The following is a 26,686-nucleotide window of genomic DNA, read 5'->3' on the forward strand; positions in this document are numbered from 1 at the left end:
CTCACAGCTGTGACTCCGATCCCATGAGATGACCTCGGTTATGATATTTGTTATCTTTGATGCAGTGTATATCTTCAGCATTAACACCCCTACCTCTAGCACAAATTATAAACCCGGCCCTCCAAAACGCAATTACACCTGATCAACAATGGGCCTTCTTAAGACGAGTCAATTTTGGTGCAAGTGGTAACTTTCATAGAAAAACAAATTTCAGAATTTTTGTTTTTGAAAGTACAACATACAACCCCACAAGCAAATTTACTTATGATACTTCGACATACATGTACGTGTATGTAGCAAACTGCTAAATAAACCTTGATCGTTGGGAAATGACATATGGCAAAGTGCATCCTAAAATACAACAAAAACAATAAGTAAAATCATTCTCTAATATGATAAGGAAAAAAGTGATGTATCTTTTTATATATACAACGTACATGTATATGTATTATACATATATGCAATCGTGCATTTAAGATGTAAGACACTTTGAAGTGTGAATGCAGTGAAATTGCCTCCTTCAACGCCAGAGAAAAAGAAAAAAGATTAATAAAAGTAAAAAATAAACAAGAAAAGGTGGCGCACCCATGTGATACTATCTCTGTTGTGTTTACTATTCACTGCAAAATTAGTTTTCGGATATTGTATGCTCATCATTACGGTTATACCATAGAACCCTGAAATATTGCTCGTCACCTTTACAGCGAGGATCCATACTTAAGTTGACAATACCTGTGTAGGCCGAGGCGTTGGCCAAGAGATAAACCCTCCGTGTGCCAAACTTATTTCTTGCCCATATGAAAGTCTTTTAAATTTATGCACATTTGACTCATTGAAATACATGTAAAAAGGGTTTCTTTAAGTAATGTCTTATCTTTGAATCTACAGAAAACAAATTATATGTACTTCAAACATCCAAGGAAACTGATTTGTAGTGACACTGAATGTATTCTAAAAATAGATGGCATTCCTCTTGAGAGGACAACATCCACTAAATTTCTTGGAATTGTAATTAATGAAACTCTTACTTGGAATGATCATGTGAAATATATTTCATCCCCTATTGCTCGTAATGTTGGAATATTATGTAAACTCAGACATTGCTTATCTTTTGATATTTTGAGTATGCTTTATAATGCACTCATCCTACCATACATTTCTTATTGTAATATGATATGGGCAGACTCGGTGTCTGCTAACAATACTATATTGAAATTGCAAAAGAAAGTTATTTGTATATGTGCAAATGCTGGTTATAATGACCACACAGATCCCCTTTTATTCTGCTTTAAGATCTTAATGGTGAATGACATCCACACTTTGCAAAATGCGCTTTTGATGTTCCGCTTTAATATTGACTCATTACCCTCTTCATTTATTGATATGTTCCAGCTGAACTCAGAAATCCATTCTTATCCTACAAGGCAAGCAATGGATGTACACTTGAGTAACCCCAAAACACTTCTAGCACACAAATCCGTAAGACATACTGGCCCAGATATTTGGAATAGACTTCCACTTGAATTACGTAACATTAAGTCTATTCATTCATTTAAAAAAGCAGTAAAGAAAATGTTGATTTCACAGTACCGGTGATACTTTCTGTAAAAAACACTTGATGACTCATTCTTTGTTCATTGTTGTATCTATTATGTTTCTTTCTCTCCGAGTCTCTGCACGTGCAGATGCACCTGCAGTACACTGTGCTCCTCTGATCCACTGGGATTCATTCCTTCTCTGTTGTTCATTATTCATGTTATGTCGGGCGAATCATGGTTCACTATAACGTCATGCCCTGAAAGGGCACGTAGAAATTTATGCTGTGTAGATGATTGCTTTTGTCTTCTTCTCCCTTTTCTCTCTTTCTCATTCAATGTAACTTTTACATGACAAAAGCAACACTTATTATGTGAATACATCACTGTAATTTATTAGTATAAATACATTATGTGCATGTATGTATGTGTCTAGGTATAGAGGTATGTCGAGTTGATCTGGCAAGACTAGTATCCGGAGGTTTTTATCATCTCCTCCCCTTCCTTTCTTCTCCCTCTCTCTCTCTCTCTCTCTCCCTAACCCTTATTCCACGAGCGTCATGTGGGACCCTCTTGTTTTTCTTCACTATAATGTTATTTGTTATCGGTTGCCAAACAGTCAAGCATTGTGCTTATTATTGGCAATCGTTCTGTATGCAAATTATTAACATGTTACTCATGTAATTATACTACAGATGTATTGCATAATTGATGAAAATTGTATGAAGTATACTACCGGTATTTTGTACTTTGTTAATGAAATTGCAGAAAGTTGATGTATTTGAAGAAAAAAAAAAATGTCATACAGAGAATAAATAAATCAAATCAAATCAAATCAAATCAAATCTTAATAAACTTCCAAGATTTAAAGAATGCTAGCTATGCCTTTCATGTCACCATTAACAAAAAGGCAAATGAAACAAAACAAAAATGTAAGTTTTAAAAACAATAAACACAATCAGACATTCGTTTGACAGAAGAGACGATTTGATGTTTTTATCCCGTTACATGTTTTTGTATGGATGAGTTGTTGCATATACACATGTAGATATATGAGTTGTTACAAATAGAAACAAACATGAACAGACATGAAAATTGCAACTTTCCATCTTTCAGTTTCACCACAGAAAATTTAATCACATTCATGTACTTTGGTGAGGTGGACAGAATTGAAACGTATAAACTGATGTTAAACTGTGTTGAATGTCTGTGCAAACACGCCATCATTCTACCGACCGTTGCTTCATTTGTAACACATTGACATAAATAAAAAGTCATAATACCTTTGCTGTACTTAAATATAAATATATATATACAGTTAAACTCGCATAAGTCGATCTTCTCGGGACTGAGCAAAACACATCGACTTAGGCGAGTTTCGACTTGTACGTAAGTCGAAAAAAATCGACTTAAAGTTACACCACTCGTACATATGTATAATGTACATGTATGTTGTCTACTCTGGAGCCGAGAGCTGGAGCGGTGTGCCCGATATTTGCCCTTCAGCAAGACACTTTATCCACATTGATGCAGGCCAGGGCTCCACACTAACTTTTATTTTGGTGGCCCCAAAATGATTGATTTTTATTTTTTGGTGGCCCGAACAAAAAAAAAAAACAAAAACAAAAACAAGCAAAACTAAATCGGTCCTACGTTCGGTCCGAAAGTTACCGTTATTTATTTCTGATTGTAAAAGCAATCATCCACCATTTACAAGTATTTTAACACCTTCCGGAGCCGAATGTTGCCGTTAATCATTTTCAAATGTAAAAACAAGCAACCGACATTCATTCTAGGATCTTACGGAGCTGAATATCATCCTTATTCATTTCCGAACGTGAAAGCAAACATCCGCTTTTTATTTCATCATCTAAATGAGCCGATTGATACCGTTAATCATTTCCAAATGTAAAAGAAACAATTTGCTACTTATTTTAGCATCGTACGGAGCAGAATATTACCGTTATTCGATCTCCAAATTCAAAAGCAAACACCCGACATTTATTTTATGATCGTAAGGAGCCGAATGTTACTGCTGTCCACTTCCGAAAGTGAAATGAATCATCTGACATTTATTTTGGCATCTTCAGGAGTCGAATGTTACATGCTATTTACTTTCGAACGTAAAAGCGAACTTTCGGCAATTATTTCATCATCGCACTGAGTTAAATACTATAGTTATTCATTTCCGAACGCCAAAGCAAACATTCAACATTTATTTTAGCATCTTCCGGAGCTGAATGTTATTGCTATTTACTTTCGAACATAAAAGCAAACATAAGACATTCATTTTATCATCGGACGGAGTTGAATACTATTGTTATTCATTTCCGAACGTTAAAGCAAAATTAATATCAAACATTAACTTTACCATCAAACGCAGCTAAATGTTACTGTTATTCATTTCGAAATTTAAAAGCAAACATCCGACAGTTATTTAGCATCGTATGGAGAAGAATATTACTGCTATTCACTTCCGAACGTAAAAACAATCATCTGACATTTATTTTAGCATCTTCTGGAGCCGAATGTTATTGCTATTTACTTTCGAAAGTAAAAGCAAACACCCGACATTTATCTCATCGTCGTACGAAGTTGATTATTATTGTTATTCATTTCCGAACGTCAAAGGGATAATTCGACATTTACTTTTAGCATCTTCCGGAGCTGAATGTTAATGTTATTTACTTTCGAACGTAAAAGTAAACATCCGACATTTATTTCATCATCGTACGAAGTTGATTATTATTGTTATTCATTTCCGAACGTCAAAGGGATAATTCGACATTTACTTTAGCATCTTCCGGAGCTGAATGTAATTGTCATTTACTTTCGAACGTAAAAGTAAACATCCGGCATTTATTTTATCATCGTATGGAGTTGAATATCATTATTTTTCATATCCGAACGTCAAAGCAAACATTCGACATTTATTTCAGCATCTTCCGGATACTTTTTTTAAATCCTTATTCATTTCCGAACGCAAAATCAAATCTCTGACATTCCAAAAGTATAAGCAAACATCCGACATTTATTTTAGTATTATACGGAATCGAATATTACTGTTATTCATTTCCAAAATTAAAAGAGCAAAAATCTGACATTTATTCAGCATCTTATGGAACCGATTGTTACCGCTTCATTTCCAAAACTGAAGGCAAACATTCGGCTTTTTTGGTGGCCCGGCGTGCGTTTTTGGTGACCCCGGTCGCAAATTAACCATTCGCGAAATCGTGATTCGATTCGCGAAAAGACTCCGCTAAATATAAGGCATAGATCGCTACACTCGGCAGTGGCTACGTCGTCCTTTCACCAGGTCTCGTTACAAAACCAAAATCTCGCGTGAGTTCTTGCGTTACCTATCGTTAATGTTAACGAAACATCGTTAATTCGCGCTAGGGATCGTTACTCATCGTTGCTACAAACGTTAATTTTCCCGATCGTTAGTTTACGTTACTAACGATTCAGGTGAAACCGCTTGCGTTAATGAAACGTTAATGTTTATTTACGCAGTTTCTTTTGGTATATACTGTATGTAAACAAAAACTGGCGTCTCGTGATTTTGACAGTGATTTATTACACAATAAAATTTTATTCGACTTAGGCACAGTGAATTCAATGGTTTTTCCGTGAAAGTGTTCTTGGAATTTCATCGACTTAAGCGAGTATTCGACTTAAAAAATTCGACTTATGAGTGAATTAATACACGTAAGTCAATGGGGAAAAATCGGGACTTTTTAAAATTATCGACTTGCGCGATTATTCGACATATGCGATGTCGACTTAGGCGAGTTTAACTGTATATATATATAGTGTGTGAAAGGTGTTTTCAGTTGTTAAAACATAATTATATATATATATATATATATGTATGTATGTGTGTATATGTATATATATGTATATATATATATATATATATATATATATATATATGTAATATACAAGTGTGTGTGTATGTATAAATGCTATTTCCAGCCATAAGGGGAAATGCGGAATAAATTATGATAGGTTTGGGGGAATTTTGATAAAAAGCATACGTCAGAAAAATGCAAATATTGCCCATTTTGAAAGATTATGTGTTAATAATATGGGCTCTATGAAGCATTGAACGGACAAGAGCACAAAATGAATCTTATACCACTAAATTTTGTATGTTAATGAGAAAATATAACTTTTTGGAGAAAAAGCACATACATGTACACCTACATTCTCACATGACCAGTCTTCTATGGACATCAAATATATATATATATATATATATATATATATATATATATATATATATATATATTTGCATCGGTGACAATCTCCCCTAGTTTGTACTGATGATACAGTCCTCAATGAACACACACTACGCCATCTGTGTCCTACTGTGGAGTAGTCCTTAGGCCCCAGATCACTGGCAAATAAAAAAAAAAAAATATAAAAAAAAAATCCCCTTTGGAGCGAATTCCCCTTAAGATACTTTGTAACTCGTTTTCAGACAGTGTTCGCCCTATAATATGTATAAATATATATTGTGTATATAGGTATATAGGCCCTATATAAATTTACATAATGTGTGTGTATAGAGAGAGATACGGATAGATTAGGTATGGATATATTGTAGTTAGACAATCATATATCATATACCATATATGCTACATGTATCAATAACTTAGAAACACTTGGAAAGGAAGGAATGCTGAAAGGTGACTTTCTCAAGTTTGCTGTCGCAAGAAGTCTTTTCTTGAAAACGCGGTTACGTATTGGCAAGCGGAAAGTCAATACAGCTTCAACTTCAAAACAACGATATATTTGCGCTAAAACTTGTTGAGATTCGATTGTTAAAGGGATCATATAGTTTTTGTTTTGGCATAATTTCAGGTTTCTATTTTTTTTTTTTCTTTTGGTGAGATAATGAGAAACCTTTTATGAAATAAAAGAGCATGTAATTCCAAGAGGAATTCAACGTTTATTTGATGGACTTTTAAATGGCTGAGATATCCAATATAGAGCAATCCTAATAAAAAGTGGGATCCACCTTTTTGTAGGATAGCTTTGTCTTACTTTGTTTTTGGATGTATCAGCCTTTCCAGAACCGATTTTCATCTAATAACACGAATAAACCTTGAATTCCTTTTTATAGAACGGTATACATGGTATACTCTGCATTATTTCATTAGTGGTTTTTTGGTATCTCACAAAAAGTTAAAAAGTCCAATGCTCATCTGAATCAATACTACATGCATACCATCCCTTTAAAACTTCAACTCTTTCTAAGCAATTCTCTGGAAAGCATTCACAATATTGTTCATTATTGCAGTTGTATCCTGCACACAAATACAATAAAAACGCGCCATTCATATTATGGTAAGTAATTGACATTAATTTTATTTCTTTCTTTCTTTTTATCACACGTATCCAGTAAAGAACATAATATACACTGTCTGTGGTTGACCACACTTGAATTTTTTTATTGGAACAATTCACTTCTTTCCTGCTACTTTTATGTATTCATAATTATTATAAATAATATTTGCCAAAGTTTCTTGATATTTCCTTCCTTCAAAATAAGAACGATTATAAGACTTAAAGACAGATGAATTGAAGGAATATTCCCAACCTTGAATACTGCACTCCAAGATTATTTTAAATACATGGGACCAGTATTATGGAATGTCATGCCAAATTTGATTATGGTGTCTAATAGGTCCAATAGACTCACAATATCCAAAAGTTGAGCTATGAATTACCTAATCTTCAGAAAGATAGATCATAAACTTTAAGCTTCATTCGATGTATATGTACACATTTCGATTTGTTCTTTATGTATTTTCTATGTTGTTTGTTTTTTGTAATGCATTGTAACTATACAGCTGTAAATCCCGGCATCGGCCATAAAAAGACCTACTATCTATGATAATAAATGTTGATCACCCAACACTGCCCAACGTATACTGAAATAACTGTTTTCATATGTTTTACGTGGCTTGTCGAAATGCTATGCAGTACCTTTCCCCTGTATTGTTCAAATATTCGTTGAATACGTGTTATATTCTTGTAAAATGCCTTTTATTAGATGTTTTATTGGATGTGGCGATAAAATGAAATGAATTAGATAAATTCAGCAACATCGCTGGCCCATAATTACATTTCAATAACATAAGCTATAATTCCCGATTAATCAATTTAATCAATCACATTTCCCAAGTAATTAATCAATTTCATTTACTTCAATGAAAATCTACCTCTAGTTCTTGACCGTATAATACGCATGTATAAGCTTAAGCTATGAACAGTTTATCATACATCTGCCAGTCTCTAATCACCCTTTATTGATAGCAACACAAACCTGTCTTCACAGAGTGCTAGAACTAAGGCTACAGTAGCCTAGCTCTTCGTTTTGTTCAGTCCATTCAAACTCTCAAATCTATATTTCGAAACATGAATAAAAAATAATGAACAACGCTGAATTAACGAATTTTGCGCTACCATTGAATTTTAATGTAAATACAACAATGAAGGGCCGATGGCAGTTTCATCAAATTAATCCACTGACTGAGCTCCCAGTGGCGGATCCAGAGGGGGGCGCAACCGGCGCACGTCCCCCCCCCCCCCTTTATTTTTCGTTAAAAAACAAAATAGATAAAAAGAAAAAATGAAATGAAACCCGGCGGTGAGTTGGCTCAGTCGGTAGCGCGTCTGCCTCACGATCACGCGGCCCGGGTTCGAACCCGAGTCTGGACTGAGCAATGTTGTGTGTAAGCATACCGTCCCCTCTAGCAAGAGGCAAAAAACTCTGTCCCTCGGATAGGACATAAAATGGAGGTCCCGTGTATGAGAGAGTAACAACTCATGCACGTAAAAGATCCCGCTTCATTCATTCATCGTAAAGAGCAGGGTGTTTCACCCGGTGAAGTGGTCCCACCTCAAAATCCAACAAAAAACAAAACAAACAAAATAACTGCGCCCCCCTTTACAGAATTCCTGGATCCGCCCCTGGCTCCAGTGCGAATGTCTATATAGGATTCGGAAATCTTGGTGGTACGAAAGGGAAAAGCTGTTGAATCGGTTTTGGGAAACTCTGACAATAGTCTCCATGTGCCTTGTGAGAAATAATATGTTTCTATTTCTTTTCCTTTTAGTTATTTTTGAAGGAATTGTCAAAAGTCTCAAGTATCTATTCATCTTTTTTCGGGATCGGACTTTTTTTTTAAATAGATATGTTGTTTTGTTTCTTGGTTTCTGTGCAATCAGCATAGCTTATCTTCGTAGGTCACAAGTCTACAATTAGATTATCATTTTGGTCGCAATGGATACAATTTTTTCATGTGCAATTATGAGATAAGCCGAAGTGATGTCCTTAAAAAAGCAGAAAACAAAACAAAACAAAACAAACAAAAAACAGAAGGGCTACAGCTTACGCAATGCAAACGAATTTGTCGGACTAGCATTTTCCACTAAGTTATGTGATTTTCACAAAGACTTTTTTACAAAGACACGGCGGGTCGATGACTTTGACTCCATGCAGGCCAGGGCAGGTTGTAATAAAAAAGTACAGTTAGAATGCGCCGTAACTATCATTACTGATACTCTCGGAGAATGAGAGCCTGTAAGATGGAACACATTCCGTGTACACATAAACAGATCATACATAAGAGTACCCTTCAAATCCAATCCATAAGCATAAAGATAATTCCGGAGATTCTTGTCTGCACATACTGTAGTTTATCATAAATTATCCAAATTGTCAAAATAGAGCAACGCGCTTAATTTCTTCAACTTTCTTATAAGAATACGGGGACCAGTCCTTTCTAATTTCAGGATGTAATCAGACGTCAGGAGATATAGCGTCCCTCATATTCATGTATACAGATTCCAAATCAGCGTTGCCAAATCTGGCATAATTATGCTTTCTGGTATGATTTGTGACGCTTCAGCATGACATTGTGTCAGGCACGTTTTGTTGTTGTTTTTCTTTTAGCATAAAGCTAGCATAATTTGCACAGTAATGGAATCAGGTGGTCTGTGCTATGTATGCCTACTGTGCTTTTTTTTTTTGCATAGTTTACTTTGGTTTTTGTTTGTTTGTTTGTTTGTTGTTGTTGTTGTTGTTGTTGTTTTTTTTTTTGGGGGGGGGGCCTTGTCAGCCGATTTGGCAATGGAATTTTGAGGATAAAAATGCGCGATGACTTTTTTTTTCTTTGGGGAGGGGGGAGGGGGGCTTGTCTGCGAATTTGCCGGGACAAAAAAAAAAATCGCAATTTTCCCATTACTTTATTAAGATGTAGCATAATTTCATGCCAATTTAGCATAATTTGGGGCCGCCTGAACCAGAAATCAAAATTTTCACCCTGGCCACACAAACAGGAACTCAGTTTATAGGTTCTTTACGTGAACTATACCATTACATTGTATTAGATTTGTTTTGTTGGAAAAGAGAAACCGTATCTGTTTGATTGAAAAGTGAAAATAACAACGTGGGCAAAACTGGGACAACCTCTTGCTAAGACTTCTGAGATTGGTACGAACGACAGACTGCCTTTAATATTTGGCAAATAACATATAGGAGCATACACATATACATATGTTCATACAGGTCTCCGCGTGCACAGCTAGGTACGGGCACCAAGCAAGGCTATCAAAATTTAATGTCGTTAGGGCCTGTATTCGCAGACGTACACGTACTGATCTGAACAAGTAATATCATGCAACCCGTCTTCAACGATGCAAATACAGCGTTCGCCATAATAAATATTAGGCTGACCCGGTGTCCACAGCGGGCTGTTCACCGGTAATGTACCGCCAAATCCATCCCACACGTAGGTCGCAACGACGGCCTGATCGTTGAGTCCAGTCCAAACTCGTGGCATGCTCGTGAGGCCGGACTGATTAGAAATGAAATTTAGCACGGTGGCAAGTTCGGCTGTCGTCTCGGTGGCTACCAAATGTGCACCCTCTCCAACACAACCGTCTCGTGCAGTCCACCAAGAGACCATCTCGGAGCGATAAAGGTAGCACGAATCGTCTGCGGATTCCCGCATTGGCCAGCTGCTTGGGCAGGCGGCTGGTTGCGGAGAATGTTAGAGGTTAAGATATTGTGAATGTCATTCAACAGTTCAATTGTATTTGTATTTGTCTTTTTTCATGTTATGCCCAGAATGGGTTATTTCATTCACACATGTTTTGCTTGAAATCAATAAAAATCGAGGAAAAACAAAAGTGTGTGTTTGCGTACTTCTTCAGGCAACAGGCAAAACGCAAGTCCGCAACTGCACTTCTTTCACAAAACATACAGTGTGTTCCTGGAAAAAAAAGGGTAACCGAAGTTAAAAAGTCAGCTATGTATGTCAAAAATACACGCTTTATTCTTGTGAAATGTTTACTAAGATATAAAGTTCAAATTCATGATTTTTTTTTTTTCCATCGAGGTGTTTTCATTGCAACGGATTGATAAATTGCCCTACATCGACGTAAATTTTGCAATTTGTAAATTTGTAAATTCCAAATTTACAAATACGATTTGTAATAGATGCATTTTTTTTTAATGCTGAACGATACATAAACCGATGTAACGTATAGAAAGATAAACCGCTTGCCCCTGTACGCATTGTATGTATAAGATGTATTATAATTATCATGATAAAGTGGATCCGATTATTTAGAAGCAATATCAATCGAATAATCGTGTACAATGATTTAAAATGCACACATGGACGAAGGTATGTTGTGCGCGGAGGTTAATAAACCCGATTAAATCCGTGAGAGCCAAGTTAATTATCTATTACAGTTCTCTCTTTACAAATAGCCGTGCAATTATGCATTTCAGTGGTACACTGTGTTTATTAAGAAAACATATTGTAGACAAACGTCCTTTTGCAGCGGTGCCCTTGCACGTCTTTGTAGAGCATATTCACTTTCATTCGCTTTCAAGGAAACAAAATCAATTACAAGTGGAAATATAATCACTTACATGTTTCACATCTTTTTCCAACAAAGGCAACAGGACATTGACATTCAAAGTCTTCAAGAGTTTCCGAACAGATCCCTCCGTTCAGACACGGGTCGGGTATACATGCTGCTTTCAGAAGTAGAATTATGGAATGAATGGAATGAAACGGATAAAAATGATATATGTATCATGAAGTAATTAATAAACGATGGAGTTACAAAGTAACAAATTCAAACTCTCATTACTTTTCAATCTTTTTGCCTACTGTATAAGCAATGCGCCTTGAAAGAACACGTGAGAATCGAGCATTGTCTTTTTGCATTTATGGTATACCATGTAAACTGTTTCACACATTACAACAATGCTATTTATGATATGTGTTTTTTTTTTCTTACCTTTGATATATATGTATACTAATCGTAAAATGCTCTGACTGTAAATAGATAAATTTGGATAGGCCTATATGACACGATTTGGGCATTTTGCCTTTCGAGTGATCTACGCTTTACAAGCTCCACTTTTTACTAGCTCACGCTTTCCGTCGGTTTATTTACTTCTCTCTTTTTTTTTTTGTAACCACTGCATGCAAAGTATGTAGGCATTGTTTTATATGTATATGTATATATATATATATATATATATATATATATATATATATGTATACCTATACACATACACTTACACACTTATATATATATATGTAGATATGTTTATAACATTTATATTGTATAAAAAGTTTATGATCTGCATTGCTTACAATATTTATTAAAAATTGCGATTCATACATGTATACACACGCCGTCTCTTTACCTTTCTGGAGGATGTAAATGAATGCTGAATCGAATTAAGATAGAACAGAGACTAGGCGATAATTGCTATCAAAATAGCAACTATGAAGGGACAGCTAAATGATTTTCCAGAAGAAAAAAAAACACCTTTATTCCCTCAGAAGTTGGCTTCGCTGAAATTAGCTACCGGAGATTTTTTTTTTTCTTCGTTGAATTTTCCGACTGGGTTCAGGGATATGAGTAAAAGAAGTATGACGAAATATTGACAAGATGCGAAGTTACTTTTGGTTGAAAAAATACATAACATGCCAAATGGATCAATGCGATGGTTAAAATCATATCGAAAAAATGATTAATCGCTTTCGAGAAAGAAAAACCCAAACCAAACTAAACCAAACCAAACCACAACGAAAAAAAAAAAAAAACAACCCAAACAAACAAACAATATACGTCTGATTTCTACTCGAATGATACGCAGCGAGATTACGGTGAGATTGCAAAGAATATTATACCAAACGGATGAAACACCTGCACCATGTGCACATCGTTGAATAGTACAATAGATATCATTTATTTCGTTGATTTCTTTTTAAATGATCCATTGGTCTCAGCTTTTCTTGACGAATTCGTGCTATTTCTTTGAATCTATACAGATGTTATCTCGGTACCATGTTCTTTCGTTTATGTAAATGCTAAGGCTGCAACTATAGTTTCTGACACAACAACTTATCATATTCTCTATTGTGTTTAATCCTTATTCTCCTTCACGTTTCTGTATTTTCTACTCATACTATCACTACAATTGCTGTCGTGCAACGTTTTCGTTTTCGTTTTTTTTTTTTTTTTTTTTTTTTTTTGCAACGGGGTTTGAGTGTATGTGTGTGTGTGTGTAGGGTGTTTTCGCACCCGCGCTTGATGATCTCTAACAGATCCAATATATTCAAGAGGAATTTGATTGCATACTCTAGTATGCCAGTATTTTCCAGTAACTATTGACTATAGTTGGATTGATTATAACTGATTTACTGTCATTGTCGATGCTGAAGAGAGAAATTATTGCAATACTTATTGAAAATTGTTGTTTATCAATTGTATTTGTATTTGTCTTTTTTCATGTTATGCCCAGAATGGGTTATTTCATTCACGCAATACACCATGTTTGATTTGGCTTGAAATCAATAAAAATCGAGGAAAAACAAAAGTGTGTGTTTGCGTACTTCTTTAAAATTTTTCACTAGCTAATACTTTAGGTATTGTGGTTTTGGCTATGACATCGAATAACAACAAAGTATGATAACATACTCACCCGGATAGGTACAGTAGAGGTTCGTTAACCCCCTGGCCTCTTCCGGAACCATTGCGTCGTATTGGGTGTGGTCAGGTGGTACGTACTTTGGGGTTAACTTGACGTACTCACCGGTAATAGGGGACACGCGGTACGGGCACATCTCCTCCATTTCTCGGGGAGCATGTGGACAGGTGTCTGCGTTAGCACCTTCTGAGTGTCAAAGCAGGTAGGTGGTAAATAAAAGTGTTCATTCCTCAATGGAAAAGCCACAGTATCTACGACAGAACAGAATACAGATATCCCTAGCTACCCCATGTGACAAAGTGTGAAGGATGCACTAATTGATTGAATCACTTCTATCCTCCACTGTGCCCGTCTGTATCTGCCATGTTTCAAGTTGGCTTGTTTCATTTCAGTAAGCATCATAATTCTGTTCGTGTTAAGAGTGACCAACCTTCTGAATAGCGCCAGAAATCTTCGGATAAACGAACCCTTTTTTCTCTATTGGATTAACGAACCTTTATATAGGTAAAAGGGAAATTGCGTGTTTGGGAATAACGAATTACGAATCTTAGGAATAACGAACATTATTTCATTTTAAGAACCTTCGCAATAACGAACACTACCCCCCCCCCCCAAAAAAAAGGATAATGTATAATCATCTGCTGTATGACATAATCTATGATAAGTTATGATAAGTCAGTAGACCCAAACTGTACCTGATTCTCTGGGTGAGGTGAGGAAAACGACGTAAAGCGCAACTAGTAGCTGGGAAAAAGTGCAGGGATGAAATGAAGAAAACAGAATAAACAATTAAAATAGACTATTTGATATGAATGACTCGCGACGGTAGCAATTAGTTAGCAACTGGTTGCCTACAAGAGATTTTTATGCCAAGGGCTAGAAACAACTGATACCAAGTTTCAAAGAGTTTGGCGACCAGCCGATGACCGCGGTTGCTGACCTCTTATGGATCAAATCTTTCTGTCAACCAGTTTGGTTGGCAAAAAAATTTTCGATGCAGCATCGAAAAACTTTGGCCGACCAAAACCGATCGTCGACCGGTTGCCGAAAGCTGACATGCCAACATCCAAAAAAAAAAAACTTCTTTTCTGACTTGTGCCAACCAACTGCCGACCAGTGAGTTCAAAGGTCATAGAATGGTCGGCAACCGGACTTCACTTATGTGTGACTGGGGCCTAGGCGGGAAAAAAATTCGCTAGCGCGGACGGAACCTTCGTAAAATATGAGTGTTGTGATTTCTTTTTCCCGTTTTTTCATTATTGAATTTTTTGTTTTCACAGATCAAAGAAAAAAAGAGAATAAAAAGGAGATGGGAAGGCTGCAGCCCCCTTCCGTGGCTACTGATACTGGTACATAAATACAGTTGTATCTTCCTTTTTACACGGTCCTTTCCATTCCATGAAAATTCAGATGATATTTTCGGATAAAAGTTGTGTTTTTGTTTGTTTGTTTGTTTGTTTTGTTTGTTTGTTTGTTTGTTTTTTGGTTAAATGCCTTTGGTAATTTTTACTTTTTCTGACTATTTGTCCGAGCGTTTCTAAAACTAACACGAACAATAAGGAGACAGGAGATCCACCTGCCTAACCCCTCGCTTGTCCAATATCCATATATTGTATGCCTTCCGTTCAGTTCACGACTGTCGATATCTCAGTTTTATAACCCCAGAACAGAATGAATAGAAAAAAAAAAACCAATCCAAACATATCTCAAACCTGAAATAAAAATTCTTGACCAACAGAGTATCTAATGTTGTCTTTTTTTTTTATCAACTGTGACATTCAATCCACCCGTAGGACTACAAGGGAATAGTCTTACAACTTCTCCTTTTATTCTGTTTCTAATGATATTAAGACCCTACTTTTTCTCTGGTGATCCATTCATGCCACAATATAAATAAACAATATAAAATCTAAAAAATTGGTGGCCCGAAGAAAAGAAATGTCGCGGCCCTATACAAAAGCAAACTTAAAGGTCCTGTTTACCCTTGGGAACAGTGATTTAAAAAACTTTCAAGATATGACATTTAATGTATAATGTGTAGATCTGCTGTACCACAAAACATCCTACCACATATAAACTTTTAGCGATGAAGCCTTAAATATAAGGAGATATCTGTATTTTTCTCAATAAACCGGAACTTTAGACGGTTTAGTCTGGTAACATTCTTTATTATAACCATTGTTTACATTTTGTATATTCAACAATATTTAGCATCGATCTTACCGATTCAAATTTTTACAGTGCATGGTTGTTTCTACCCCTAACTCACATTTTAGAACTATTTCAATGCTGGGTTTTTGTTTCATCTGCAAATGGTATATGCCTTTAACGTTTCATATTGAATCTTATTTGCCCGATCTGGTGGCCCCAGGCAACTGGGTCACCACGAAAATGATCTGGTATTTAATTAGGATACGCATATCGAACGATCTCTACGAATACGAACGCAAAACCACTCTTACCATCATTTAGGTGATGGCGACGCGGTATTACCCCAAAGATGAAAATAGAATATCCGAGGGACCAGTCCGCTAGTTAAGATTATTCTGTCCGGATGGCAAGAAAGATGTCGCCTTCTCAGTAAAACTTTGTCATTTGGGAAAACATGTCGATTGCGATTAGGTTCCAGGAGATGTGTGATCGATCCAGACGAAGCCTGTTCAATGCTGTTTCAGCAAAAAGCGTAGCAACAGCAACGCATATGTGTAAAGAAATGGGGGTATCTGGCGCCCCTCTTTGATAATTATATCAATTTTGTCCTGATCAGATGCAATCTGATGGAAACGAATAGACATTGTCATCGCACCAATCTGTTTGAAATATACTGCGTTCGCAGTAGAGTTTTCGTGACACTGTCGTTTTTTTTAAAGTGATCTATTATTAATTATTGGTGATATATCGCGCTGTTTTGTATGAGTTTTGTCACTGTTGTTTTAGTTTTGTTCCTGACAACAGATGACAGATACCATCAATATTCATATCGTCCCTAAATGAATATTGATTTCTCTTCTTTTTTATGATGCAAGTTTTCCAAATATTCCACCAACCATATCGCTGAATTTAAATTCTACTCGATGCAAAAGCTCCCTCTTGTGGGAGGATGGGCTCCTGACCACGCCCTCACGCGGCCCGAATATTGAACATAATTATTCCCCCCCCCCCTACCCCACAGAACTCGGTTCTGTGCCCCACCCCCCGTCCCCCCCTCTCTCTCTCTCTCTCTCTCTCTCTCTCCGGGGAAAGAAAAAAAAATCTTGCATACGCCCATGCATGTGTAACGTCTTCGGCCACTATTAAGGTAGGAATCATTTTTCGCATTCTTTGTTTCCCGCCAATGTTACTCTTTGCGCATGGTACGTGATATTTCATGTTTTTTTTTTCTTTTTTTTTAATACATGTAGCCACTATGCACTAAAGTTGCATCTCTTGTCATTCTATTGCACCTCGCAACTGCGGCCTCGGTGAAATAAAACTGCACTTTGGCTAATTGGACATTAGTCATGCATAATCTGGTAAAGTGCATTCAAGAGCATGTGCTATTGAAATGTGAGAAGAAGAAGGACACAGCATGCATCAATTGACGTCGCTCGCTGTCAAAGTCATTTATTCACCAAACTTTCGGTCTTTTCTTCAGACTTTATTCAGGATTGTACAAAAGTGATTCACATGACTCAATGGTATCGAACTTTCAGGTCGACCGCTGATTATATCGCTGAAGGTGAACTGCAACTAGAAAAATTACACTTAGACGAAGATCCTACATGAACTTAATTAAGACCAAACCAATCAAGCCGTCAAACCACTATATTGATTTTTTAAGGTCAAGGGGGCATTGACTTTACCACAATCCTATGCCGTGTCCTTTTCCACAAAGCAAAAGAAAAAAAAAAACACATGGAAGGCCAATTGTCTCCGGATGCACATGTCTCACCGCAGAAATTCCCAGATTCGTTAGAAGTATGGTCACTGATGGTGATCCACACTAAACGACATGTCTTCTTGGTTAGTAAATCATTTCTTTTATGTTATGCCAAATATATGCAAGCGTGAAATATTTAAAAAGAGTCTAGCTGACATCCAATATGCGTACGTTTTGTGATCCATCTTTTTGTCGCTGCGACTTGTGAAGAAACAAACATGCCGCAGGATATCTTTGTAAAATCTGGAAATAAATAAAACGCAAATCAGTTTCTAATTTCTGTAGAAGTATTTGGTAGGCCTGCACTTTTAGTTCGTGTTGGATCATTAGAAACCTTATGGTGTTTCTAATGATATAATCTGTTTTAGTTACGATGAGATCTACATCAAAAACAATCAAACAGAAGCTCTCTCTATAGTGGTATTTAAGGGTACTTCCGAGCTTCTTCAACATTACACACCATCAGACCCAAGAAAAACAGCCGAACTCCACTGGATCATTAGGGGTTGCGGGTTGATGATGTAGATATAGGCCTACAATATTCTAACGGTCGCAGCCTAGACGTACCATTCATAAAGCATGAGACGCCTAATGGAACCATTAGAATACTCCGTATGGTTTTTAAAGACCTTCTAGCGTGGGGAGACATGCGGGTGGTCTGATTAAATCGATATGCCTACATTCGCAGCCCATCACTATAATTTAGCGCCCATCAGCGAATTGTGCATCGAAGCGTCTCATCGGGAACGGTCGACACGAGTAGAGAATCTTCGGCTCTGTGTGTGTACTCCCATAGAGATCAGTGATAAAGTTGTACACAATTTGTTACGCGGATTCTTGAGTAGCCGGGCGCAGCCTTCTCACTCCTAATGGTGTCGATCGCCACTCTACCGGGCCTTTAAAGGGGATGGCTAGTAACTGATCAGTGGGAATCAATGGGAATGCTGAGGGATGATTGGTCCAATCCTTGTGGGATTCATTTAAGAGTACATTATATATTTACTGTTGTGTGAAAATTATTTGCTTCAGAACAGTCTCATATTCAAGTAATGTGCAGATTAATGCCCCGTCACTGACCACGCACGCTAACCTGGAAACATTAAACTGCACATTATGTAATTCAATTCAATTCAATTCAAAGTTTATTTCATTTTCCGACAAAACATAAGTTACACTTCTTTTGACAACAGAGAATAAGGTAAACAGAACATTATGTATTGAAAAGAATGTACAACAATTGAGGACCTTATAGTAATTATACATTGTTGTAAAAAAGAAACAGAAGTGATCGAAATGAAGTACATGTATAACTTTGCTTAAAGTGTGAAAAATGGAGAGACCCACTAAAAAGACAGAGCTTGTAGAATGTGGGCCCCTCTAAGGAAGGAGGAAGGAGAGCTACGGCATCTACATCTACAAGGTTCTGAACTGAATGTACTGAACTGAATGTACTGAATGTACTTGAATATGAGACCATTCTGAAGCAAATAATTTTCACACAGCAATAGATATATAATGTACTCTTAAATGAATCCCACAAGGATTGGAACAATCATCCTCCAGCATTCCCACTGATTCCCACTGGTCAGTTACTAGCCATCCCTTAATTAATTCAAACGGATTTTCGGGGTTATCCCATGATCGAGCTAGGCACCCACGAGTCATGACTGTCCACAAGCTAGCTCGTGGGCTGTATGCTCGTAAAGGCCGCGTCACAACTTTCCGGGCAAGCTACGCGGGCTTGTTGCGAGTAGGGATTTTCAAGCACGCGGGAGAATTTTTCGCAGGCGGACAAGAATGTTTGCGAGTTTCGCACTTCTGTCCTATACCTGCTATAGATGCGTGCTACTTACCTTCTACTTGGTACGTGCTAGGTACTGCCACACATTTCCGGGCAAGCCTTGCGTGCGACTCTAATACGAAGAACAATTTTTACTACCCGGAGGTCCCCGCAGATGACCCGCACATGACAGTACCTAGCACGCATCTCACCCGCAGTCGCCCGCAGGTGCGCACGCAAATCCTTTTACCCGCAACCATGTTAAGGCCCTGTCACACCTTTCCGGGCAAGCTACGCGGGCTTGTTGCATTTGGGGATTTTCGAGCATACCGAACAATTTCTGAGGGCGCGCGGACAAGGATTTGGGCGAGTTTTGCATGTGTCTTACTTGCTGGACGCATTCTACTTAAGTTCTATTTGCAGGTATCCTATGACCTGCGTGCTAGGCGCATGGAGGCTGACAACTCAGTGAAGGAATTCCTCTGAAGGAATGGCAGCTAGGAGTCCCACAGAATGTCATTATCTTGGCCGCATACGGGGACTGCAAAGTACCAGCGTTACAGCTGCGTGGGAGTTACCTGCGAGGTGCTGCCGCTAAGGGCCTCTTACTGGCGTTCTGCGTGGACCTATGCGGGCAATCCCCGCGACTCACCCGGAAAAAAGTTTTGGTCATGCTCAAAACTTGGCTGCGGGTAAATCGGACTTGCGTGCGCACCTCCGGGCAACTACGGGCGAGATACGCGCTAGGTACTGTCAGGTGCGGAGCAACTGCTGGGAGGTCAAGGTAGCAGAAATTTTTCCCCGCAAGTCAACCCGCAAGACTTCCCCAGACACGGTGTGTGAAGGCCTTGAGCATGCTCATAACTCGTTCCGGGTGAGTCGCGGGGGTTTGCCCGCAGAGGAATGGTACACACAGAACACAAGTACGAGGCCCTTAGCAGCAGCACCTCGCAGGCAACTCCCACGCAGGTACTTCGCAGCTGTAACGCGGATACTTCGCAGTCCCCGTATGTCGCTAGTAGCTTACCCGGAAAGGTGTGACAATGCCCCCGAATTTGCGATCTGGGATTGCACGCAACTTTCCTCTTCTAACAACGAGGGCCTGATATGCAATACTATTTAGCAGAGTTTATTCAGAACAAGATATTCTTCTGAAAGATTAATCTTCCTGCGTTTTAGGCGTGTCAAAGTCCTTTCAAAACTGAATGCCTGCCATGACCTATAGGCTGAAGGGATGAAAAGCTGATATTTGTTTGCCTGTTTTCATCAGAATTTTTCATTTTCATGTCATCAAACATTGATTCCCCTCGTGCCCTTGTTGCCTTCCAGTTGCTTTCATCTGTACGTGAATTATTTACATAGACATCAGTGTCGACTTGGCATTACGGGAAGTCTAATTGTAACAAGCAGTTCTACAATGCATCTGTTACCAGCGTGCCTTGAGCAATTTCATTTATGGAATTGCGCAATATAAATTGTAACTAGAAATATCACTAAAGGCGACTAATACCCCGTTCCCGCAACCCAGATTCTTATGAAAAAGAAATGAACCAGGGTTTGATTGTGTGTGTGTGTGTGTGTAGTACATTGTGAGTACCTTGTGAGTTTGACTGCTTCACAATTGTGGAAGTATATAGTTCACTCCGCAAGATTTTCGAAAATAATTCATACTGTTACCATGGCAACGCCTTGTCGGTACAAACACAAATTGTGTCTTGCATAACTACACCAAAGATCGTACACTCGTACGATCCTTGACGACACCTGTAGATCATTATACACTTGTACATACCAAATTTGAAATAAATTGCTTGAACACTGGAAGTAGTGCACTTCACAAGGTTGGGGGAAAATTGTGGTTACCATGGCAACGCTTTCTCTGACAAACACAAAAAATATGTCTTGGACATCTACACCTCAATGTCATTATGTACACCAAATTTGAGTTCAATTGCTCCAAAATTGTGGAAGTATTTCACTCCAGAAGATTTTCAAGAAAATATGCCGTTACCATGGCAATGCCTTGTCGGGTACAAACACAAAGTGTGTCTTGCATAAATACACCTATAGATCATTATACATACCAAATTTGAAATAAATTGCTTGAATACTGTGGAAGTAGTTCCCTCCATAAGATTTTGGGAAAATTGTAGTTACCATGGCAATGCTTTCTCCGACAAACATATAAAACATGTCTTGCAAGTCTACACCTCAGTGTCATCATGTACACCAGATTTGAGTTCAATAGCTTCAAAATTGTGGAAGTAGTTCACAAGATTTTCAAGAAAATATGCAGTTACCATGGCAACGCCTGGTTGGATACAAAGTGTGCCTTGCATAACTACACCTGTAGATCATTATACATACCAAATTTGAAATAAATTGCTTCAATATTGTGGAAGTAGTTCACTCCACAAGGTTCTGGGAAAATTTTGTTTACCATGGCTCATTGCTTTCTCCGACAAACACACACACACACACACACACACACACACACAGCACACACACACACACACACACACAAAACATAACTTGCACATCTACACCTCAATGTGATCATGTACCCCAAGTGTCATCAGAATTGCTTCAAAACTGTAGCAGGAGTTCGCGACGCAAGATTTGCAACGGACCGCCCGACCGACCGCCCGACCACATGCTGATTCAAATATACCCCCTTATACATTTCGGGTAACACTTCGTGTATGCGGGGTATAATTATTATCATCATCATTGTTATTATCATCATTATCAGAACTGCATCTCATATTTTATGCACCGATAACTTATTTGCAGTCATACACGTGCACCATGGTAGTTTGATTCCTAGTATAAATGTACACATACCAGGGGCGGATCCAGAAATTATGTAAAGGGGGCGCAAAGCAGTTTATATCTTTATTTTTAGTGCTATTTCCAGGTGTAATCAGCTGACGAGCAAAAACAAAACAAAACAAAACAAAATTAAACAAAACAAAAACAAAAACAAAAAAAAAAACCATCGCAGGAATTTCCTTGTACCACTTTCAGGGTTAGTCTGCTGAGAAGTTAAAAAAAGAAAAAAGAAAGAAAAAAGGGCTTGGGCGCAATTTTCGGGTGCCACTACAATCTGCTGACAAGAGAGGTGTCCTCCCTCCCACGGCATGGTATAACCGGGAGATTTTTTTATTTTTTTTTTTATTATACCTGGTATGCCTCCGCCATAATGCATGATTTTCCCAATAGATCTAGATAGTACATGTGGACAATGTGTGATTACATTTTCACAAAATTGGCAAAATATTGAAATGACAAGTTTGTCACAAATGTGTTGAATGTTCACCTTCCTTGACCTAGGTTTAATTGGATGAATAGGAGAGCATGTATCTAGGGATTTATGGACTTTAACTCGACTTTGACCCATTCATACATTTAGGCATTGAGTAATTTTCAAGGTACAGGTGTGGAGAAAAAGTGCAATTTTTGAATTGAATAGTAAATTGTTACCATTTTCATCTGGCCCTTGACCCTAAAATTCATAAGATAATCACTTTCAGGTAGAACATGCATAATATGTACTAAGTTTCAAGATAACTTGAGCCACTTCCGAGATATGGAGGGAAAAGTTAGTTCAGCACTTTCACTTGATCTTTGACCTTTTGACCTTTGAGGCAAAAAAAGAAGAAAAAAAAAAAACTTTCCAGAGAATTTCTATTAGGTTACACATGTATGCATACACCAAGTGTAAAAAAAAAATAACCCTGCTGGCATTGCATGATAGGAGGGAAATAGTAAAATTTTGAAGTGTTGCACTTGACCTTTGACCCCTGACCTTGACCCCATGAACCCTACATTCTCTAGATAATCACTTCCAGTCAGTATATGTATATACTATGTTCCATGAAGATACCTTGAACAATTTTCCAAGGTATGGAGAAAAAAAAAAGTTTTAATATTCTTACTTGACCTTTTGACCTTTGACCTTTGACCTCATGACCCAAACTTTCACCAGAGAATCTTAATTGGGTAATAAATGTATACACTAAGTTTCAAGAAAATATCTTCAGGCATTCAATAGATATGGTGGAAATAGTGAAATTTTATGTATTTGACCCTGACCTTTTGACCTTTGACCTCATGACCCAAACTTTCACCACAGAATCTCAATTGGGTAATACATGTATACACTAAGTTTCAAGAAAATATCTTCAGGCATTCAATAGATATGGTGGAAATAGTGAAATTTTATGTATTTGACCTTGACCTTTAGACCTTTGACCTTGAGGCATGTGCACCCAAAAGTTGATAGGCACAACTTCACCCCCTAATACACATACATGCCAAGTTTCATTAGGATACCTCAATGGGTTTTGATAGTTACCTTGTCCACAAAATTCATTACGGACGGACGGAAGGACGGATGGACGGACGGACGGACAACCTGAAAACATAATGCCTCCGGCACCACTTCGTGGCGGAGGCATAAAAAACAACAACCAAAAACCCAAAACTAAAGGGGGGTGCATGCTCACTGCCTCCCCCTCCCATCCGCCACTACATACCACTCTGTAAGACCTGTACCACTCTGTAAGACAGACCTAGAAAGGATACACTGCAAATGACAGAACGTATATAAAGACAATATATGACGAGTTTGTTTGCAAAAACCGATAAGTCCATATTTCATCTGTTGAGAATGAGAAGGGCTTTAAGTCTTCTCGAACACTATGGGTTTTGTGGTCACTTAACGCCCTTATCATTCTCAACTGACGATTTGTCAAATGGAGATATTTGAGATTAAAGGTCAAGAAAAATAAAGAGAATAATAAGAAAATGTTTGCTTCTTTTGATCATAACTTCAAAAATATACCTTTATATGTAGTGACCAATATATCATTTAAAAGGTATTATTTTGTACTTTATGGCAGAGACCGTACTTCAAAATCTTCAAAAATGGACTTATCAGTTTTTGCAAACAAACTCTTCATTAGATAGAAAAAGGAAATTATTGTCAGAAAGAAAAAAAAACCAAAATGACTTGGTGGCAGTTGCAGAAAAGTGTGGTAGTCCTGCATTTCCACATGGAGTTGCCAGTTCTAATATTGACATGCAGCAAGATACTAGTACCTTGTCATTGCACACACATCTACCATTCTAAATCTTCAGCAGTTATGATATATATACCCATCACATTTGCATATCAACCAGCAGAATCACAATGACTATATGCATCGTCAATAACAAAGAGGTTCACACCAGGATTTTCACAAAAAAAACAATCCCATATTTAATTGGCAGTATATTCTCCCATTCTATAGGTCACTTCAAAACTTTATACATTACAGACATATCATTCAAGGTCAAATAAACACTACCCTCATTCTGTTGTTGTCATTTTTCATTTTACAACATAGATGAGAAATCTACAAAGCATTTGAGTATTTACCACATTACTTACTCGCATACATCTGCCAAAGATCTGAGTATATATACAAAATCATCTCCAATTCTACCAGAGCATAATAACATTATTCTTGTATACCAGAGTATGTCTACTTTTTCTCTCCCCCCCCCCATCTTCCATTTTCATGATCAACAAATAATACACTCAAAATCAATCATGTGGTTCAAATATTTTGCCTGATTTTGCCTGTATAGGGTAACCTACATTGTAAATCTCTTTTTGAGAACAGGCAATGGCAAGGCACAGCAAGTTCTTGACAATTTGAGAGTAAAAATCTTGCTAGCTCGTGAAATGAGGGCGTATGGACTGCGGTTGAGCTTGCTGTCACAGAGAATCACCTAGCAACATTGAACAGGAAGAAACTAATTCAATCTGAAGAAATCTCTAGAAGTCGAGGTACAAAAAACTAAAGGGGGAGAATTATAGGAAAGAAATACAGGGTATAAAACAAAGAAAGAAAACAAAAAAGACAGACATTTGTGGGCAAACAGACAAAAGAGAACATAAAAAAAATATTAAACACAGAAAGAAAGCAAGAATGAAAGAAGGAAAGGAAGAAAGAAAGATAGATAGAAAGAATGAAGAAAGAAAGAATGAATAATCTACTCTGGATTGTGTCTTGTGAGTACAGCTATCTTCATGGGCATCCCACTCAAGATAAGGGCCACAGATTGAGATACTCCCCTTTACTCTGGTACATATCACCTTTTTCCACCATGCCTGGCTGACACTCACTTGTGCAAACATCAAAACAATATCGCCCTTGCTGCACAATAGAGTAACTCTGTCCTCCATTTATTGCTCAACAAACATACAATGTATTCTCCATCGACACAACTTGGTAATCTAGCTAATGACTGGCTGAACAATGTCTAGATAGGTAGGGATGGTGAGTGTATACACAAAAGGGGTATGTCAAATAAAAACATGAATGAAAAAATTATGAGCAGACAGATAGGAGAGAAGAAAGAGAGGTGGGAAGATGAGAAAAATGGAAAGAAAAAGATAGAGAAAAAGAGAGGTAGACAAACAATGGAGTGTGGAAGGATCAGACATAAAACCCCAAGTCTATTTTCAGCACTCTTCCCCGAATACTACATACACAGTTGCGCAACACAGCAACTAGCAACTTTACAGGTGAAAGCATGGCGTTTTCAAGCTTAACGAAAAATCCTGCGGAACATATTGATAACTGTTGAAAAACAAAATAAAACACACAAAACTATAACAGAAACACGTGTATGTGTCAGATGAACAATCAAAAAAAGAAAGAAGAAAGAATATGTGTGGACAACTCATTTTATCACAAGATGACACAGTATGCATGCTCTACATCCATTATATATTACACTGTGATTGCAAGTAAATGTATTTACATGAATTTCATCTAAATTTCAGAGATGCTCTATGTGCAAGAATTAAAAAAAAGAAAAAATAAACACACAAAAAATACAAATTATGAGAGAACCTATGGGAACATGATGATAGTAAGCTTCCTGAATCATACGGGAAATAAATGTTACTTCTTTGAAGTCCACAATATCTCCACTCATGAAATAAAAAGAGTATGTAGTGAGAAATTGTTTGGTAACTTGAAGAGTCGCATACATACATTCACAATTGTATTGCAATCTTGCAGTTGATTACAAAACACACATTACAACATAATATCAGATACAGTACACAAAATTTGATTACCAGGTAATCATACTTTGTTGCCTGACGTAATTCGTGTGTTTCTGGATTGAGCACTCAAGTGAGGACTCAAGTGAGGACTACTCAATTCAATATCAACTGATAAATACATGTCTCCTTATATCCATATAAATTACAAGCATTACACTAGTCAGCGGTTACTTCATAAGCATCATCATAAGTAATCGACTGCATGATTCCAACCACACCGTGTTAACAAATGAATCTGCCTGGCCAACGATACACTTGTTATACATCGATTACAAGAAGCGAGATGAACTAT

General features: G+C 37.4%; 1 protein-coding gene across 1 annotated transcript; it reads right to left on the reverse strand.

The window, feature by feature from the left end:
- Nucleotides 1-10,174: 10,174 nt before the first annotated feature.
- On the reverse strand, nucleotides 10,175-13,714 carry LOC140242390 (C-type lectin domain family 6 member A-like). The gene is made up of 2 exons (XM_072322127.1): nucleotides 13,564-13,714; nucleotides 10,175-10,584 (listed from the first exon to the last, which is right to left on the reverse strand). Exons 1-2 carry the CDS (start codon nucleotides 13,712-13,714, stop codon nucleotides 10,175-10,177), a joined length of 561 nt encoding a protein of 186 aa, XP_072178228.1.
- Nucleotides 13,715-26,686: the final 12,972 nt, after the last annotated feature.

Source organism: Diadema setosum, chromosome 19 (genome assembly GCF_964275005.1).
Source record: "Diadema setosum chromosome 19, eeDiaSeto1, whole genome shotgun sequence".
Classification (NCBI taxonomy): domain Eukaryota; kingdom Metazoa; phylum Echinodermata; class Echinoidea; order Diadematoida; family Diadematidae; genus Diadema; species Diadema setosum.